The sequence below is a fragment of the Dioscorea cayenensis genome, chromosome 9, assembly GCF_009730915.1.
Source record: "Dioscorea cayenensis subsp. rotundata cultivar TDr96_F1 chromosome 9, TDr96_F1_v2_PseudoChromosome.rev07_lg8_w22 25.fasta, whole genome shotgun sequence".
In the NCBI taxonomy this organism is placed as follows: domain Eukaryota; kingdom Viridiplantae; phylum Streptophyta; class Magnoliopsida; order Dioscoreales; family Dioscoreaceae; genus Dioscorea; species Dioscorea cayenensis.
Genome location: NC_052479.1, coordinates 4,315,877 through 4,331,300, shown reverse-complemented (window position 1 = coordinate 4,331,300; position 15,424 = coordinate 4,315,877). Strand labels below are relative to the sequence as shown.

The window sequence follows — 15,424 nt, the reverse complement described above, 5'->3', positions numbered from 1 at the left end:
GGAATGCTAATGTGATCACAATCTCCAAAAGAATATCGGCGCATCCAGGCGTTTACTTTTTTCATATGTGTTTTGGTAGCCGGCATAATGATTGCCAAATTTGGAAAAGGTCTTATTTCCCAAGGTAGAAGGGAAGTAAGACTTCTTGTTCCACATATACTTTCAAGGTCTTATTTCCCATAATTAATGAGTTGGCTTCCACAGTTAAAAAATGTCTTGCACCTCCAATTGGTAGCCATCATGTGTGCTCCCGAAAGTTGTAGTTGCTTTTCAATATCTCCGGGTGTAAGTACGACATCAATATCATTGTTGTGCAAAAGAAAGTAGGTATTGGATTGTCTTTATTACTCATAATAGACATTATGAATTGACTGTTATGCATTTTAGATTAAAGAATGCTTCATAAGTATTCCAAAAAAAAATTGGATGATATATTTATAAAATATATATTTTTTATTATTATAATTCATATAGATGACATTTTGGTTTTTAGCAAATCTACGAAAGAACATGTGCATTACCTTTTGATAATTTTTTAAAAATGGCAGGAGAATGATTTAATATTATTAGAAAAGATCAAAATTTGGAAGTAAAAAAATTGAGATTCTTAGTGTTATAATAGGTAAGGAAAAATATAGCCACAGAAACATATAGCATCTAGTATATTAGAAATGCCAGTTAAATTAAAAAGGTTTAAAAACAAATTCAATCATTCCTAGAAAAACCTAATTACACTAGAAATTTTACACCAAATTTAAACAAACTAGTAAGATTATTATATAATAAGACAAATCACACAAGAGAAAGACGTTTTCATAATGAAGATATAAAGTTAGTTTAACAAATAAAAGACAAAATAAGAATTTTTAAACAATTAGAATTACCTACCCAAAGTAGTTATTTAATTATAGAATCAAACGAATAGGAGATTCGAGAGCTATACTAAAATATAGTCTTACTATATTTATTAGCATAAAAGAATGAAAAAATAAATAGATATGATAGTGATACCTATCAAACAAAAGTAACTACTACAAAATATAAATACCGAAATACTAACAGCAATAAAAGCAATAGAAAAATTTTAATTACTTAATATATCAAAAAAAAAGTTTTACACTTAGAACAATTGCCAAGCAATAGTAATATTCTACAATAAAAAAATCAAAAAATAAATTATGCAAAAACATATGATTAAAATTTATAGTTTACATAGATTCGCAGTTGCAATTAAACATAAAAAAAATAGATAAAATTTCATTGATAATCAAAGAAAACACTCAAATTGTCCATATGTGATAACAAAAATGGAGGAATACAAAACCAATAAGTTCCTCTGATTTCAGCAGGTTCATTTGCATTTCAAAGTATCAGTTAACTAGATAATATACTATCTTTCTGGTAGGATCCAACCTTAGGTTCAATACCTCATTACCAATTACAGATCACCAACATATACTTCTAAATAACCTTTGGGAATCAAGAACCAATCCCAAAAGTCTGGTATTTGTCCTTCATGCACTGAAAAATATCACCTTCCAAAAGTTTATACCACATTCACTTCATCTGACGAAAGACCAACTCCACATGCTCCAACTAACTAACATTTCACTATGGCGTAACATAGCTAAGAATAGTAAGTTGTGACCCTTTTTTTTTGCCCTTTTTGCTTGGGTTGCTGTGACTGCACAATAACCAGCAACAAGATTCACAAGCACAAAAGTAATGATAGTTCCATATAGAAAAGAAGACAATAGTGCCACACATCAAGCAAGAGGCAGCGGATTTTAACCATCAATTTACAACATTTTAGCAAAGATTCCTAACATTTAAAAAGAAACTAACCAAACTGAAAGCTATCCCGATGAAATACATATAATCTTAGTTGTATTTCTGGCATAGAATTGGTGTGACTTTACGTATGACTGATATGGTGGCACCATCACAGCCAGAAATGTCGTGATCTACATAATCTTGATTATTCATCAGCAGCGAAGGATGGAGTACAGCCGGCACAACAAACCAATTTGAAAGCTGTAGGCGCCATACATGTGAAATTCTGGTTTAGGCTTCATGAAGAGACAGGCGGACAGGAATGTAGATTTAAATTATGTTGCTGACTGATGGTTGAACTGTCATCTGTGCAACAGTTTAAGCCATGACTCAAGACATTTTTGGTGCTAGTTCTCTATGCAAAAGGATTGCCACCAATAGATGCAACTGACCCTTGCGAAGCCACGTTACTGTTGAGGATAACATTAGAATAGTATAACAATAAATATTATGGATATCGGAAGTCAAGCACGTTAAAATAACTTACGGCAACTGGGAACCTGGAACCTGCCCTCCTATGTACGGCAATCCTTCTGACAACCAAAGGGGAAAATTAGTAGAATGATTAGAAATCATTCGAAGTGATAATAATTTACGAAGTTACCTAGGGGAAGGGAGGAAACATGCACATTGACAGAGTTCTGATTGAAGAATGGTTCAGACAATGCCTCGAGAAAAGGAGGGGGCAACTGTGGATTTGGCAATGTAGCTTGTAACGAGCTCATGTCCAGAAACTAGAAAAAGAAAGAGAAGCAAAGAAAAGCATATTTAGAAGTAAACATATGGCCCGGCTTTCCTCCTTATAGTTGGAGTAGTATCTCAAGGTTCTCAATTTTGATTGGGCCATAAAAGAAACCAAAGGTTATGAACTTCCATTGAATAGCTAACATTCTGAAACATGAAATATGATTCTCTGATATTTTGAGTCTAACAGATGAAATCAAGTAATAAATAGTTTTACTTACCAACCCTCATAAAGGAACATTAAGCACCAATCAAAGATAAAAATAAATGTGAGCCCTAACTGAACGACCAAGGGTACATTTCACCTGGATACTCAATCATACAAAAATGGATATTTTGAATGCTCCAAAAACATGGTTTACATATCATTTAGCATCATAGGATAAAGAAAATACTTCAGACTATAATAACTCAATGAGCCAGCAAACAATTACCAAACTAAAAAACAAGGTGCCAAATTGCTGGTCCACTTCAGTTTGTTTAGAAACTCAATGAACCAGCGAACAATTACCAAAATAAAAAACACAAGAAGGTGCCAAACTGCTGGTCCACTTCAGCTTGTTTAGAAACTCAAGACAGCCAGAAACAGAAAAACATTTCACCAAACTTTTTTCTCAACAGAGCAATATCAAGAAACATAAATCATAATATGAGGGGAAAAACCTATTCTCAATTTGCTGACCCTCAAAAGTGCTTGTTGTGATTAATTTGTCACTCCTATAAAAATGAATACTTCAAATAAAATAGGAACCCTAAAAAATATAACATTCCGGAGGATAATTGATGAGCAACCGAAAGAGCAGTGTGACAAACCCAAGTACTCTCAATAAATTTTGAATTAATTACTCGCCAATGAAATGACTTTTCAGAAACTACCACTGGTAATATGAAAAACACAAAGGTCCAACAAAACAAAGCAATCAACCTAAACATCACATTCAAGAAGGTTAGTTTGTAAAGACTCAAAATAAATAAAAAATAACAAAAGGGCATTCTTGTTCCTTGAAATCAAAGATTAATTCCCACAATCGCTAGGGCAGATAGTTAGCAGATTTTCATGCTATAGCCAATGTTTCTTCTTCCCAGTGCTTTCTTAGGCTTTGCGCTAGAAAATCTATCTAATGAAATGCAAAAAGTGAACCGGTGAAAATTAGCATACCATATTGTTAGGTTGTACTTCTAGATCATCTGGAATATCAAAAGGATTTGTTGATTTCCGATGATGAGTGGCCATAACCTGTGAAGCATAATCATTTGATTAGACTAGATGGGGAAAATGAATACTCACAAGTAATATAAACATGAATACATGGTCATAAGGGCCATATACAAAAGAAAACGCCATCTAAACACATATAAGGTTTTGCTAGGCGTCTAATAATTGACCTGACTTTGAGATATAAATTCCAAAGAAGTAAATTTCTTTATGATATTTTACTAAGGAAACATACTGCTCAATTAGGAAAATTAAGCCCACTAACAGACCAACCTTGATGGCCAATCATTCATTCACTTACACTGCTACATGCTTTCCATCAGTCAATGAAACTGTAATATTTAACTTGTTCACTGAACCATGAACCAAGAACCAATAATTGTGGTTAATTAAGTCTCAATGTTGATGGTCAATCATACACTCAAACTAGTACATGCTTTCCATAAGACCGTGAAAATGCTAATGCTAAACTTGTTCACTGAGCCCAGAAAAATCATGTTACTTCATTGATAAGTTAAATAGATTAATACTTTCCTTTAATATATACCTCCATGCAGAGCACCCCAAAAAAAAAAATGGAGATGAGAATTGAAATATATAGACATTGCCAAATTTCAGAATAAGCACAAACCGTCTCTTGTAGAACTGATGGAGGACAAGATGGGCCTGGGACACCATTGAATGGTAAATTAAGATCAGGGGCTCTATCATTGGCAGGTGATATTTGAAACCCGTCGATAGAATCCTGTAAGTTGCTCACAACTCTAAGAATAAAAGGCTAAAAGAGTTTAACCTATTAAAGAAACAAGAAAACAAAAGTACCTTTGGAACTTTTGACATTCCAAGTGGAACATCAGAGGGAGGCTGATGCATTGGAACCTGCAGTTCATTACCCTTTGGCAGAAGGTCAAACAAGCTATGAGTGTTACCATTAGAACCATCAAAAGCATTCCATGACTGGCAAAACACCATGAAAATCATGAGTTATTATTTCAGAAGAGAAATATGCTAAAATACTAAAACAACTTCTCTAGCACTGAACAGAACCTACTTGAAGAAATGGGCAATAAAGAATATCCTCTAATTTCATCAAAAGGTTCTACCTGAGAATTTTTAGGGTCAGAAGATCTTTTGACTTTACCAAGGTCTGTATCCCACTGATCACCAATTAAAGGAAAAAATGTAAGAGGCACAGAGCTCTGAGCTGAAAACCATTGGTCAGGCATGGATGAAAATACATCTATGCTCCCCTTAGGCCCTCCAGCAACAGGCTCCACTGTAGTCGAGATTCCTGAATTAGCTTCCGAAGTAGGCCTGACACTGTGAGGTAAATCAAATGTAGCCCATCCTCCACTTTCTGGTGATGGAAGAACCATTGGTTTTTGCTCAGGAACTGCAGGTGCACTATTGTGATTGACATCATGAAACAAGTCTATAGATGGAGCTGGAGAAGCAACTTGCATCAGAGGTAGATTAAAGAGGTCCAGCTCTGGAGTAAGCACAGGAGGTGGCTGAGATATAGAGGAAACTGAAAAAGTCTCCAGTTGCTGAGTTTTGCCGGAGTTATCAGGCTCAACGACAACATCTACTAAGCTTCCCGAATTAAATGATTTCAATGACGTGCTATCAAAAGATCCAAAGCTGCCCGAAGATGCACTTCTCTGAAGGAATCCATCAAGTAAATAAAAGAAGAAAAATAAAACCTAACCAATTGGACAAACGAAAAATAGATACAGCAATTATTTTCACAAAAGCCCAACCTTTGGACGTGGAATTCCATCTAAATCAGCCTTCACATTTGTTTTATGTCTATTCAGTGACTGAAGTTGAGAATCTTCAACAAAAATATCTCTTGCCTGCTGTAAAGGGGGCTTGCTGTATATACTCTCCTGAAAATTCGGTGACTGGCTTTCAGATCTAAATGGATCACCTGTGGTGGAGGCTGAGTAGTCTGACATCCTTGAACCAGAACTCTCATTGGCAAACTTGTCTTCATACATTTGTTCACGCAGACTCCCAGGGCTATACATAAAACTGGATAACTTCCCTTCATAATGTCCTCTGTCTGAACCTGGCTTTCTAGTAAGCATACCAGACTGCTTTCCATAACGTCTGTCCTCATATTGATGATCATAGGGTGGGCTTTGTGAGTATGAATGATAAGAACTGGCCCGCCTATGATCTTCATGACTCTTAAGGCTCTGAACAGAGAATAGACACCGAAAAGTAGATTTAGACTAGTAGTAATGGCATCATGTGTTAAGCAATAGAAACATCAAAATCAAGACCAACAGACCAGCCAGAAGGCTACAAGAATCGACATCAGGAAAACGTCCAATTAAGTAAATATAGTAAAAACCCTGCCACCTTGTTACTAATTCTGAAAAGCTGAGAGAAAAGACAAACAATATTTTTGGCATTTAAACATTGGTAATTGAAGAAGAACGAAGCAACCATTCAGAAAGATCACACAGCTCATAAGAACCAAAAAAAAAAAAAGAATCCTTCATTCAAAAATTGAGGTCGCAAAATTACCTGTGTGTCCCTAGGTGGCTTGTCAGAAGATCGCCCACCAGCATATTTCTTTTCTACATAAACACTTCTAATGAATTCCCTGATCCTGTCAGGTTTGCTGCAAAGACAATATGTTATATAAGAAATTCCATGTCACTAAATTAAGTAGATAAGTGGAAAAAACTATCCTCAAACCTGCTATCAGGCAACCTCAATTGTTGCATGTCCCAATCCTTCAAAAATATTTCTCTTGCTCGCTGCATACAATCATGCAATGCATGTCAACCAATGCAACTCATCTTCTGCCAAATAAGTACAATAAACTGTACCTGGTTGCCCCCATTTTGGAGAGCTTCAACTTCTTGTTTGGTAAATTTTGCCATGGATACTGACTTTACTCGGTGAGTAAACTCACGACTGTAAACCATAGAAACAGATAAGAACCGATGACAAGTTAGATTCATTGGCATCAGCCCAAATGAGAGATCGCCTGCTCAAATCTTGTGTGATAGTATACGCCATAACTTCACTTTGTGTGTGCACACGTGCACACGTCTGCATGGGCATGCAGACAGGTGTATGACAGAGAGATGGGAGCAAAGCTCCAGAGATTAATAAATAGTCATCATTTTAAAAGCAAAGAGTCTTCTTTTCCAAACAAATGTGTAACAGGCACAAATCAAACGCTAGAAGAAAAAATATATCCCTTTCATAAGGCTATCATTTACAAGCAGAAGGAGTTAAGTACAAATTAAAATCCATTAAAAAAAAAAGGTGATAAAACACTAATATTTCATGATCATGATGGAACAAAGAAAATGATAAAAATTTTAAAGATAATTAATACAAAAGTAATTTCCAGGTTAATTCTAACATATGTGGTTATTGGAGGGACCAAAACAATCTCTAAATAGCAACGGTCAAAACAGACAAAGCATAGTTTAACCTTTGCACTAAATTTAGTGTAATCTACCTAGGATTCTCTCAACAAAGGTACTCACTTGTTTTAGCTGCTTACAGTCAGAGGATTTTTATTTGATCATTCCTCAATAAATGTGTTTTTAATTGACTTTTTGTGAGCCAGTTTTTGTTTTCCACTGTTTTTTCTTACTATATGTACCTTACATCCCCATGTCATGTCCAAGGAAGTTGTCATTCAGAAAAAGCAAAAGCTCTAGTTCATCACAAAATTGTAAGGTATTAGTATTTTTAACCATAGAAATGATTAGTTGTTTCATTGATACAATACAAAGGGTGTGATAAAAAATTATAAACATTACAATCTTTATCATTTTCTTTATACATGGCCAGCAACAATTCCCTTTGAATGTTGAAGCACAAATAAAGTTCCCTTGAGTACAAGAGGTGCTCAATTGTTATTCAAACAAGCTTAATTAAGATTTCAAGTAATATGTGGAACAAGAGCGTGTTTAACCATACATCACAGGAAATTTATTGATGATTAGCATTTTGAAAAATGCTAACTTAAATGACAAACTTGAAACCTCTTGATTGCACAAATATTTCCTATGAATTTGATAACTAGATTTCATTTTCAAAAAATACCTCTCCACACCAGTTGTATATGAGCTTTTGAATATGAAACGAATTAAAAAGGGTCCAACGTTAGCTTTATAACTAACAGAGGGGTGTGTTGATTATCATAACAAAAAAGATGGGTAAGCAAAAGTTTCACTGATTCCAGTTTTTTTCTTGAATTAATAAGGTATGGCAGGGCCCACCTCGTGGGATTTTTTATTTATTCCAAAGAAAGGTAGCGCTCCTGTAATGATCTAGAATTTTTGCAACCCACAGCATGTTTTTCTATGAAATTGTGTGGAAAGAAACCCCTACAATCCTATGAAAAAAAAAAGGCTATGCTTATCAACTTTAGGCTCGTAGAAGGTTTGAACATTTTAGCAAAAGAACAAGATATGAGCCCCAATGACATGTCTTAGTTTAACACTTCCAAATGCAGTAGAAGAACCAAGCTATACACCAATCAGACTAAAAGCCAAAAAGCCTTTTACTTACTATTACTGAGACTACATTTAGCCTCGAGTCATCAAACATGTTGATCCATAATCTTGGCAACATGAGTTGAAAGGCTAGACTTGGAGTTAATTTGTTGGCTAGTCCAAATACTTCAAATGAGATTAAAATAATTCACTTAGTAAACAATAACTAAATGCACTTCATAGCAAATTTCCCGATGCAAAGCATTCATAAATCTAACAAGCATCATACCCGTTAAATACTCCTAAAACAACTCCATTCCAAAAGGTTGCCACAAACATTGAGAATATGGACAGTTCACTATAATAACCTTAAAAGCATATAAAGATGCTACTTTCTAATTACACATCCAAATCCTATACAAAACTTAATGAAATTCCTACTCAACAAACACAAAGAAAGACTGTAGACAAATTTACCTATATGAAGAAAGTGAGCATCAAAAGTCTTTACTTAGTCATGAAATGAAGGTTTTAAGGGATTTCCTACTGAGAATAGCAATCAATTTTCCAACCGAAATATCTCAAAAAATAGCATGAAAATGCGAAATACTTACTGTATCCCGCTGCAAGCTATGCAAACGAATGTCCAGAAATTCGTACAAACGTACTGTGGACCCTGAGCAAAGATTATGTATAGAGAAAAACAAAACATCATTAAATCGAAAACTAAAGTTACAAATTAACAAAAGATTAAAAATTTATCCAATATCCGAACACCAAAACCCTAGAAATACATCAGAACAAAAAATAAAGAAGAAACAAAAAAAGATACCAAGCTGTTGCAGTTGATGCATTTCCGATTAGGAGGAAGCTTCATGAGCCCCCTGATGATCTTCTCATTCCTCTCCTCCTCTTTCTTACTACTCATCTCCGCACACAAATCAAACCAAATCAAATCAAACTTACCTAAAAAAACCACCAAACCAATCCCTCTTTTCTAATCCGAAGAAAAAAACAAGCAAAATAAAAAGCACATCCGAGCTGCGACTCTAGGGTTCCAAACCGAAAACCCAAAGCGGAACTTCAAACGCCTCAGCTTCCAACCGGCTTCTAATCAAGCATCTACAACCGCAATCGGAGCCTTCTACCACTGAACCAACCGAAATAAGGAGCTTTCAGATGGAATTTAGGGCTCAGAGAGAGCAGGAGGTCTCGAAGAAGAGCTGAAGATGGCCTTCAATTAGGGTTTTCTCGTCAGCTCTTCTCATGGAGCAATAATGGACAACCCTCGATGAGCACGAAAGAGGGATTTTTAAATGATTCCTTTTCTCTTTACCGTTTGAACTTAAATCGAAAAAAGATAAAGGACCAAAAAGTAAAAAAGTATGACTTCGAAATAAGGTTTGGTTGCTGTTTTAGATCAAACAGTGATAACCCCAATATGCCATAATAGCCGTCAGATATGCTTTGAGATTGAGTTACTGTTACCTTGGACGGTTATGATAGATGGGATAGAGCTTTCGCTGTATAGATTGAAATATTAGATCTTGTTAAATGGTTTGCAGATGTGTCCGTTTGAAATGGACATGCAATCAGAGAAGTTAACGGGTTTCGGACTTTAATTGTTTATTCGGGTCGGATCTGGATTAGAAATCCGGATCCATTTGTTGTAGCACCATAAAGCAATAAGTTGTGTTAATTAATGATTTGATTTGAAGATAACAGCATGAAAATGATAGATGATGGGATCTATTTGTTCATAATTTGGCAATGGGTTGTTTGTTTGTCTTTTTATTGTTATTGGACAAGACTTTTTAATTTGATTTAAGGTCTATTTAACTAATGAAGGGAGACGAGTAAAAATATAGATGTCTTTAAAATATCTATATATATATATAGATGGAAATTCATTTCCTGAGGATGTCCCTGGAATTCATTTCAAGGGATGTCCCCATCAGCCGTTAGATGGCTATGTAATAACTGATGTATACTTTAGAAAATATCTAGTTTTCTCCCCCTCTCCTCCTCCATTCCCGAAAAGTTGGCCCTCTCTTCTACAGGTTCTCTCCCCCACTCCTCTTCCATTCCATCGCCGACGCCCACTCAGATCTTTGCCTCTTTTCCCAACTCCAGCACCTTGTCCCTCACTTTGTAAAACTCATCTGGAGCAACTCGTCCGGGTTCAAAGCCAAGCATTATACTGACATGTGCTAGTGTTATATATCTTCAGTATATATTGCTATCCAAACTTTGAACAGCATTAAATGACAATCATGATGTAGAATAATGCATGGCGTCTATGTATTATTTCTTGACCTATATATTAGTTACCAACATGTTAATACATGATTAGGGAATTTGCAAGTAAATAATATACATCTCATCACATTTGTGATTAATTTTCTAACAAAATCATAAATATTAGTTATACAAGTAAATGATTAGGAAGGTGAAGATCTGGGTGGGTGTCGGTGAGGGAATGGAGGAGGAGAGGGGGGAAAGAACCAACTTTTCAAGAATGGGGGAGGAGAGGGGGAGAGAACCATATATTTTTTAAATTATACATTAGCCGTTAGATGGTGGGGGGACATCCCTAGAAATGAATTCTAGGGGCAGCCATAGGAGATGAATTCCCTATATAATATATATATATATAATTGAATTATGTTACATTAATTGCAGTAAATATGAAAAAAATAAATAAATACGGCTAAAAATAATAAAATAGAAAAATATGGACATTAGCTAAGAAACTATTTTAAGATATTAATTTCTCTATAATTTTGTGCTGATTATTTTAACAAAAAAATGAGCAAGCAATAGATTCTATATTCATATTGAACAAATGTTTCGAAACTTTTACATTCTTCCGGCGTCACAAATTTTTCAGGGATTTTATATAAATTTTACTATATAATGAGTTGTAATAACCATCCTAGTATTGAAAACTCTTGAAAAATGTTGTGATTGGAGTTATAGGCTCTAATGGAAGTTTTTGAACACACATGTTTCTTAATTCACACTTATTTCTTAATCAAAGGTTCCTATCACAACATCTAAGGTAATTAGCATTAAGGGTACATGGCCCCTAATGAAAGTCATAAACGCACAATCATTTAAAAGCCTAAAACAATTAAAATTTAATTTATTATCTCTTTATTTTTGGTCGGTCAACCCAATTAAAGCCAAAGTGAGAATAAAGGACAACACAAATTTTTTATGTAAAAAATGAGAAGTAAATGAATTTTTATAAATTTTCAGTGTCAAGAGATCCCTCATAATGGAACTTCAAGAGAGTCTTCATAGACAACGGGCTGAGCAAAAAATTTAACGCGGAGGGAGGCGAACTACAAACTTATAAAAACTAAAATTCATAAAACATTTTTTAAAAAAATTCAAATTTCAAAATAATACACTAAAATAATATTTTCAAATACAAAAAAAAAAATACCACTAATGATTGTGAGTGGGAAGCTGAATCCTTCAACTTTTGCATGTTTTGAAAACATTGCAGTATTATTTCTTCATCAATTTTAGAAAACATTTCTCTCTCAATATAGCATACAGTTGTTCAACCATCCATTGTTTATTTTGTTTCGCAAATCTATTTTGATGATATTTATTATTGATAACGCCATTTTCAACTGTTGTTGTTGCCACCGGTAAGATCAACGTCTATTCAATAAGGTGATAAACCAATGTAAAAGTCACATATTTATCAGTTTGAATCATCTTTCCAGTAACACTTGCAAGATCATGACAACTTGAAAATATCAGAATTTCTTCTCACATCAATATATTTACAAAGTTGCTTTCTCGAGATAAAATGATTGGATGTGGAGAAATCATCAAAGTAAAATCTGAGCAAGTTGAACAAGCATATCAGGATTGGCTAACACTTACACAATCCGAGCTCACTTCTCCTCACAAAAACTCCGTTACATATCCGAAGGAAGTAAACTAACACTGATTAACTTGGTCCTATCCACCATCCCTACCTACTAGATGTTTGAATTTAAGCTCTCAAAATGGCTGATTGGGGACATAAACAACATACATAGAAAATTTCTTTGGAACAGCAAGAAGTCATTATGTCACGCCCCGAACCTGGCTCACCAAACCTCGTTCGCCGACAAACGGTTGCACACCTACAAGGCCGAGACCCAGTAGGCGTGCAAGGCCTCAAAACCCAATTCTCAATGCGGTGAACTATTAAAATCCTAATCTGAAAAAAAAAATAAACAACAGATTATGAGTTTGACAGCCCAGTAAATACCCACTAAAAAATATCGGGATCATAAAAGCTTCAAAATTTCAAACTCAAACAAATATAATTAAATACAAGTTTATCAGAATAAAATTTAGAAGTTAAGTTTTTCAATAAAACATAACTGATCAAAAAGTCAAGCATATATGTCCCACAAATAACTATTGCTAAAATAAAATGTCAGAGGTCATATGTTTACCCTCGGTGACCCCAACCAGAATATCAGAGGTCATAAGTTTACCCTTGATTACACAAGCCAGAATTATCAGAAGCCATTATTCTTCACCGACAGAACGGTGAAAAACTATAGTTTCTATTTCACAGATGCATGTCGACATGGTCAATGTTTAACCCCCAATAACAGGGTTATTGCAAAGTTAGTTGGGGACTACAAGTTTCTATGTTAAAATACGTAATGTCTAAACATTTATCAGAAAAAAATACATAAATTTGATGATCCCGTTTTCAGATAAAAATAATTATAATTCATTTCCAAAACTAAGTACTTACATACGAATTTCAAATAATAAATAAATAAGTAATTCAAAATATAATTCAAAATAATAAGCATTTTTCTCAAAAATTTCAGAAATTCAAAAAGACTAGAATTTTCAAATATATACATATAATAGGATTTATATGTGAGATACTTACCTGATTAACGACCAAATTTTGAATTCTTTCACCAATCGAGTTTTCTTAGAAAGTCCTACATTTGGGAATAACCCTTCAGAATTACAAGTAAATCAAATTCTAAAATTCATACAAATGCAAAAACATATTCAAGACACTAACCAAACTATCAAGGTCGAAACTAATAACCAAATCCCCTACGAACCTTAAGATTGAAATTAGCATAGCTTTGCAAATTCTAACCCAAATAAGAAATTTCAGTCTTCTAAGAAAACTAGACATCTACATCTATAACATATCCAAATCTCATAATGATTTGAGATCTACAGAAAATAAGCCACCACTTTTAAAAATCAAAAATATGTAAACCAACAATTTAAGATATACCCTTTTTAATAAAAATATATCTCACAACATATAACTTCAAATAAGATTGAACTTTAGGAGCATATTATTAACTCAAAATTGAACTTTCTTATTAAACATGAGCCCTGATTCAACATCTAAGATCCTCAAATTCTCTGATCAATATTCATGCTTCCTGCAGAAATACCATTGAGCACCACTATAGAAATCTGATCATATCTCACAAATTACATGGCTAAAAATTCTGAAATTTGCAAGAGTCAAATACAAATCCATCCTCTATAACTTTATTATATAAATCTAAATCTAAATCAGAACTTATAATCATGAAATTAATCAAAAATTGTTCAAGAGCTGCACAAAAATCATGTCTGCGCCACCTGCGTCTAAAACTTATAATTTACAGGATATTTATGTAAAATTCTAAAATTTTACAAGTATTTATCCAACGTCGAACTCTACAAGTTTCTTATTCAACTCTCTTCTAAATTCAACATCTAAGACATCTAAAATTGAAGAGGAGATTATGCTATGCTAGTAGGAATTTTTTGAATCTTATCCTCAAATTAAATGAAATCAACATCCTCACCAAACTCTAACCTAACTTGTATCATGCCACAACAATGATAAGAAAGAGCATAAAAAAAATAATAATAATTCAAAACCTTATCTTAATAACAACAGTGAAACGAATCGCTGACGATGAGACCTTTCTACCGTCCTCGCAGCCAACACCACCGGCAAATAGGGATAGAAAAAGATAAGGTAAGGTCTCTCTCTTTTTTTCCTAAACGGCGATCTAAAACCGAAGGAGGTGAAGAGACGGCTAAGGTTTCAAAAGTAAAAACAAAATCAACGGCTATGATTAAAAGTAAAAGCAATGGCTAGGATTTAATTAAGGGATGGGGCTCACACATTACACTTGGGCTTGCTTGGGAGGGGGTAAATGAAGGTTTTGTAAGGGAAGGTTATAGACCAACCTTTGTTTGGATCGAAGGTTGTATGCAAGGTAAGGTATTTGGGGGTTAAATGAAGTGTTGAAAAACATTTATTTAACCCCCTTTTTCAATCCTCCAAATTGGGGGGTTTTGGAGGGTTGAATATTTTCCATGACGAAAATACCCCTCCTAAAATTAGGTAATTATATGCATGCTCCATATAATACGTATAGTTCTATATTGGAATAAAATAGTAAAATATTGTAAATTATCAAAATTTACAAAAATAATATTGTATGTGTAAAATTAGCATAAAATACAATTTATAGCTTCAAGAGCATTTTAGTAATTTTCATATAAAACCTTACCTTCAATTACCCTCTATCCAAAAACTACAAGGTTTGATAACCTCCTTACCTTCAATCCAAACAAGGTATAACTTAAAACCTCTTTTTACATTACTTTACCTTACTTTACAAAACCTTCCTTCACCTCATCCAAGTAAAGCCTTGCATTTGGATACCTTCAATCATTACTTTGGGGGAAGGGAATCATTGATTATATATTCCCTTCCCCTTATTTGGATGTTATTTTATGCAGGTAATCATTGAGGATTAGTGGAATTCATTACCTCCACCAAAAGAATAAATCATTCCCCCCACATTGGGAAATACCCATTACTAATAGTTGAATTTACGTTTTTGCACACATCAAAATAAAAATATTACTTATACATCCTAACTTAACACCTAACCATCTTTTATTAACTTAATTAATTCAGTTAATAAAATAATTGATTAACTTAATTAATAAAATAATTAATTAACTCAATTAATTAAGTTAATGAAATAATTAATTGTGTTAACTTAATTAATTCTATTAATAAAATAATTAATTAACTTAATAAATTAAATTAATTAATTAACTTAATTAATTCAGAGAATAAAAAAATTTG

General features: G+C 33.7%; 1 protein-coding gene across 4 annotated transcripts; it reads right to left on the bottom strand.

Moving 5' to 3' along the window:
• Nucleotides 1–1,713: 1,713 nt before the first annotated feature.
• On the bottom strand, nucleotides 1,714–9,573 carry LOC120269014 (probable ADP-ribosylation factor GTPase-activating protein AGD14). 4 transcript variants are annotated; one of them, XM_039276301.1, is made up of 13 exons: nucleotides 9,098–9,573; nucleotides 8,880–8,941; nucleotides 6,637–6,724; nucleotides 6,503–6,564; nucleotides 6,329–6,425; nucleotides 5,554–5,994; nucleotides 4,897–5,454; nucleotides 4,616–4,750; nucleotides 4,425–4,538; nucleotides 3,737–3,814; nucleotides 2,438–2,567; nucleotides 2,321–2,366; nucleotides 1,714–2,243 (listed from the first exon to the last, which is right to left on the bottom strand). In XM_039276301.1, the coding sequence occupies exons 1-13, from the start codon at nucleotides 9,191–9,193 to the stop codon at nucleotides 2,189–2,191; spliced, it is 1,962 nt and encodes a 653-aa protein (XP_039132235.1). In that variant the 5' UTR covers nucleotides 9,194–9,573; the 3' UTR covers nucleotides 1,714–2,188. The 4 variants fall into 4 exon arrangements, with proteins under 4 accessions (XP_039132235.1, XP_039132236.1, XP_039132237.1 ...); XM_039276302.1 differs by having other exon boundaries at nucleotides 2,438–2,522; XM_039276303.1 differs by having other exon boundaries at nucleotides 4,616–4,687.
• Nucleotides 9,574–15,424: the final 5,851 nt, after the last annotated feature.

Bases quoted from the DNA above. Each gene is read 5' to 3' on its own strand.
- LOC120269014 (XM_039276301.1), bottom strand. From the start codon at position 9,193: ATGAGTAGTAAGAAAGAGGAGGAGAGGAATGAGAAGATCATCAGGGGG. The intron at 5,455-5,553 runs GTTGGGCTTTTG...GGATTCCTTCAG, and splicing joins ATGGAATTCCACGTCCAAAG to AGAAGTGCATCTTCGGGCAG. The intron at 2,244-2,320 runs GTAAGTTATTTT...TATCCTCAACAG, and splicing joins GTTCCAGGTTCCCAGTTGCC to TAACGTGGCTTCGCAAGGGT.